The sequence below is a fragment of the Epargyreus clarus genome, unplaced genomic scaffold, assembly GCF_041222505.1.
Source record: "Epargyreus clarus isolate Ecla_fem2 unplaced genomic scaffold, WU_Ecla_fem_2.2 ptg000011l, whole genome shotgun sequence".
Lineage (NCBI taxonomy): Eukaryota > Metazoa > Arthropoda > Insecta > Lepidoptera > Hesperiidae > Epargyreus > Epargyreus clarus.
The window spans coordinates 8,137,970-8,143,029 of NW_027332219.1; the positions used below are offsets into that span (position 1 = coordinate 8,137,970).

At 38.4% G+C, this 5,060-nt stretch overlaps 1 protein-coding gene across 4 annotated transcripts; it reads left to right on the forward strand.

Annotated features, from left to right (window-relative positions):
• On the forward strand, nt 1-4,094 carry LOC140745943 (uncharacterized). Of its 4 annotated transcripts, none has more exons than XM_073077919.1 (4): nt 1-298; nt 1,933-2,022; nt 2,652-2,852; nt 3,350-4,094. In XM_073077919.1, exons 1-4 carry the CDS (start codon nt 280-282, stop codon nt 3,853-3,855), a joined length of 816 nt encoding a protein of 271 aa, XP_072934020.1. In that variant the 5' UTR covers nt 1-279; the 3' UTR covers nt 3,856-4,094. The 4 variants fall into 4 exon arrangements, with proteins under 4 accessions (XP_072934020.1, XP_072934022.1, XP_072934023.1 ...); XM_073077920.1 differs by having other exon boundaries at nt 6-298; nt 2,667-2,852; XM_073077921.1 differs by lacking the exon at nt 1,933-2,022 and having other exon boundaries at nt 2-298.
• Nucleotides 4,095-5,060: the final 966 nt, after the last annotated feature.

The following is a 5,060-nucleotide window of genomic DNA, read 5'->3' on the forward strand; positions in this document are numbered from 1 at the left end:
ATATTTCGAGCAATGTGTAGCCGTAGGGTTACTAGCTTCGACCGGATTGGCCATCCGGCGCGCTTACGGCATCAGTACGATAGCAACTGTCAGGGATTCTATACGTCAATTTTTTCTAATATTTGTACATAAAAACGATTAATATAATAGTAATAACATGTTATTATTCTTGTGTAAGACTATTATGGAGTTTAAGGAGTTTTGTTCGTGATTATAGTGTGTTTTTGTTCCAAATGGTGATATTGCCGCCATTTTGAAACCGGATACGAGAACCTTGGCATGGCGCACGAGACAGAAAGTACGTACGGCTTGTTTTATCATTGACTGTTAGCGAGAAGCGAAGAACTTCAAACGATTATATATTGTGTTTGTATATAGTTAATAGTATTAGGCGTTACTTTGCGGAAATCCATGTTATGAATATGTTATGAAGTTAGGATAGAAAAAATCATCAACCCATTACTGTCCCACTGCTGGGCACGGGTTTCCTCTCATAATGATAAGGATTAGGCCATAGTCCACCGCGCTGGCCAAGTGCGTATTGGTAGACTTCACAAACATTTGAGATTTTTTTTTATAAGTAAATCTCAGGTATGCAGGTTACCTCACGATATTTTCCTTCACCGTTTAGCAAGTGATAATTAATTTCTAATACGCACATAACTTCAAAAAAAATCAGAGATACCTGGGATTTGAACCTCGGACCCCTCGATCGAGAGGCCGAGTTTCTTAACCACTAGGCTATCACTGCTATAAAAAAATAAGTTCCCATAATATACGATGCCATATATTTTAAACCATACTTATGCACGGATGATCCGGTCTGACGCGCAGAGGTCCGGGTTCGATCCCCGGCCAGACAGATATCTGAATGACGAATTTATATTTCTGTTCTGGATTGGATGTTTATGTATTCGTCTTTGTGTTCTCGTGTCAAAAAGTGTCGAAATTATCTTTTGTAGAAGGAAGGGTGGCGCATAGCAGTTTTTATTCTAAATTTATAAAATGACTAGCTGACCCGGCAAACGTTGTTTTGCCGGATAAATAAAAAAAATGTTAAGGGTGAACAACCCTTATCACTTATGGGTATGAAAAATAGTACCCGATTCTCAGACCTACTGAATATGCATAAAAAAATTGGTGAAAATCGGTAAAGCTGTTTCGGAGGATTACGGTAATTGTGACAATTTTATGTATAGGATGTATGTAGCAAGCTTATTACATAATATTTGTAGCGTGAAAGTTTTCGGTTCGTATCCTGAGTACAGACCATCTAGTGGAATTTGGCAAACGCACCTGAGGAGACTCGTGCCCAGACCACCGCTGGGCTTAGACAATCTGTTGATAAAAGTCAATGTGTCGTATAAAATTAAGGTTCCCGCGCATTCTATAATGTTTAGTATTTATAGTATTGTACTATGATACAAGTTTATATTTATCTTGCCATGTAGGCTCTAGCGACTTAGAGGGGGCGGAAGGGGCGGTCCGCCCCGGGCCTCCGATCCTGGGGGGCCTTCAAGCACAGTTGCAAGCAATCTATGAAACGTGTATAGTATTTTGAAGGTGGTGGAACCCTTTGTGGTTCGACTCCAGCGGCACCACCGCCACAACTATTTCTGTTATAATAGCAGTGTTAGGCGCTGCTGTGTTCCGTTTTGAAGGGTGTGGTAAGGAAGACAGACTTTTCTGAGGCGTTCCAGCTTAGTCCTCAGGGGTAGCGGCGCATCTGTAGCCGACCTCAGGTAGGAATATCTAATCCTATCTGGGGTTGATTAGAGATGTCCATGGGCGGCAGTAGCCATTTACCATCAGGTGGACTGCATGTTATTAGGCTGAAGCAAGTGTTGATGTGGTACCTTCGAAACCACAGAGGGTTGTTTGTTTAAATTAATAATAAACACACAGACTTTCATAATTAATATATTTTTTTAGAAAAGAAATCTGTCGACTGGATTATACAAAGCGATGAGCAAGAAGGGAAACCACGAGGTCGAACCACGGGTCGACAGCTGGGAGACGGAGGTCAGTTTGTTTGTCTTTTTTAAATATGGGAGTAGCAGACGAGCATGCAGTCCACTTAATGGTAAGTGGCTACTGCCACCCATGGACATCTGTAATCAGCCCCAGATAAAATCAGATATTCCTAACTTAGGTCACAGATGTGCCACTACCCCTGAGGACTAAGGTGGAACGCCTCGGAAAAGTATGTCTCCCTTATTTCAAACAAGAACACAGCAGCGCTTAACGCTGCTGTTATGAGGCAGAAATAGGTGTGGCGGTGGTGCTGTCGGAGTCGAAACACAAAGGGTTCTACTACCTTCAGTTACTTATGAGTGATGTTAGGCAGTGACAAATTATGCTCGTCGGGGGCTCGGAGCGGAAAGTTGCATTTTGCTAACTTTTACAAATACCTTATAGACATTTTTCGCCGACAAATACGTATTTCAGAGACGATTTGATTCCGGCCATAATTATGTGTTATTATCATTCGATTTTGTCTCGGTTTGAAACATTTTTTTTATTTTCACTATACTTTAGACTCCTATATTTTAAACTCTATTTTTATATCTACTGTTATCCGTATGCGTTTGGCTCGAATCCGACGACGCACTACCGTGTTTTTTATTTTATAAAATTGTGATTTTTTGTAGTTATCTATGTTCCAGAACATAATAAGCCATCAGTATCTTCTGAGGCCCTCATTCATATGATACGGCAGCGACCCTGCTTGTGGAATAAAACCCTACCAGAGTACAAGGATAGGGCAGCGAGAGATGCAGCCTGGACGGAGATTTATAGAGAAGTGGTGCCTGATTTCGATAACTGCAGAAATACTGTTAAGAAACAGATTGGTAAGTTGATTAAATTGATGAAAACTACGAGTATGTTAAAGGTGGTAGCTTTGTGGTTCGACGGCTGAAGTACTGGGATACTTATTTTTGCCGTGTAATAGGAGTGTTAGGTGCTGTTGTATGGTGTGAAGGGTTTGGTAAGAGAGACATATTTATCCGATGCGATCCAATTTAGTCCTCAGGGGTAGCAACGTATTTACAGCCGACTGTAGAGAGCCTAATCTTATCTGAGGTCGATTATTGGTGTCTAAGGGCGACAGAACATTAACCATTAGATGGATTGCAAGCTAATTTTCTATTTCAAAGTAAAAAGCCTAATATCTGCATGTCTTACTACACCCTTTTCAATTCAAGCAGCAGCAGAAAACAGCTGCCTACACTAATGTTATAAGACAAAATTGTTTGTAACGGTAGTGACGATTGACAAAGTTTTCTACCACGTTACTAATAATGAAGACAGATTAATATGCAAATATACAAAATGTAATTTCCAACAGGTATACACATCACCAAGAAATGGTGCAACCTCCGCGACGCATACGTGAAGGCAAGACACAATTACAGATCAAACAAGTGCTCCAAACCGTACATACATACAAAACTCCTGTCCTTCATAGATCCGTTTATACGAGAGAGAAGTGACATATCACAAGAGAGACTCGACAGTGATGATGAGGGAACAGAAAATTGGTATAACGAAACGGTTTATTTAGAAGAAGACGAACCAATGCCCAAAAGACCAAAAGAAGAAGAGATTGAAAAAGAAGATAGTCTTAATCTACAAATGGATGAGAATGTTGTTACTTTACTAACAAGAATGATACAAAGAGAAGACGATGAAGATAGGGCTTTCTTTAAATCAATTGAACCCTCGGTTAAGTTGCTATCAGAAGACTCTAAACTCGAGTTTAGGATTAGTGTGCTAAAGTTGATCAAGGATTTGAAGTTTAGAGACAGAACTGGTATACAAGTGAATTTGAAAATGTCGGTGGATGTAGATTGATGTAAGCTAGTGATTTAGGTATCTTAAACAATACCACGGATCTAATACCACGGATATCAAAATTACCTACTTTACAGAAGAGTAAAAACCCGTCTCATTTAGATATTTAAGTGATCATTATAGAACACAACAATGCATCTACTCCTTTATGTGTTAGAACAGAATGCAGTGTCAGGAGACGCTTCCTTCAATTTATGCTCATTTAGCAGTTTAAGTTAGCGTAGAATTACTAATTTGTCTTATATATATTAGGCTAGCTTGTAATAATTTGGTACTTTATTTATACAATAAAAATGGTTATTTTTAATTCTCGTGCTTGTCTCCTCTCGACTCAATATGAAACAATACTGACTTACACGTCACCGGGTATTTGGCCGAGCCAATACACTTGTGTTTTTTTGTCGATTGATATGCGTATCTCAAAATGGTCCATTTTTGAGTTTTGCGGTGTTAGAACTTAAGCATAGATATTGTATATTAATATAATTATTATTATGTACATAAATGTGTCTCTGTTTTCGTATAATCTGAAACTGCTAAACCGACTTTAATTAATTTTTTGAGAGTTTTTGGTTGATTTCAGATTGAAACATATTATGGTATTGTGGGTTTTAGATTGACGCTTTTATCAAGATTTTTTGAGGTAGGATATCTTACCTCACAAGAACATTACTGATATACAATGTAAAAATCCTTTGGTGCCCTATATTTGGGCAGTAAAATGTAAATGCATATTCGTGTATCAAAAAGTGAATAAGACAAAAGTTGTGAAAAATAATCTAAGTGGATTAAAAATGTTGTTATTTTTATCCTTTTATTTCTGTTACTAATCATAATAAGATGTGATTTTGCTGTAAATATCTTACGATAAGTTGGTTCAATAAATATTGTTATCTAAAAAGCAGTTGTTTTGTCTCTCACTCGTTTTCTATAAAAGCAATAGAGAAATATTGGTAAAACTGAGATAAGCGTAAATATTATATTTTGTTCACTTGATTGCTATTGTCATCAACACTCCATCATGAGATCAGCTCAATCATCGTCAACCCATTACGGTCCCACTGCTGGGCACGGGTCTCCTCTCAGAATGAGAAGGGTTAGGCCATAGTCTACCGCGCTGGACAATTGCGTATTGGTCTTCACATACCTTTGAGGAGTTTTTTAAAGATCCCACATGTATGCAGGTATCGTCACAATGTTTTCTT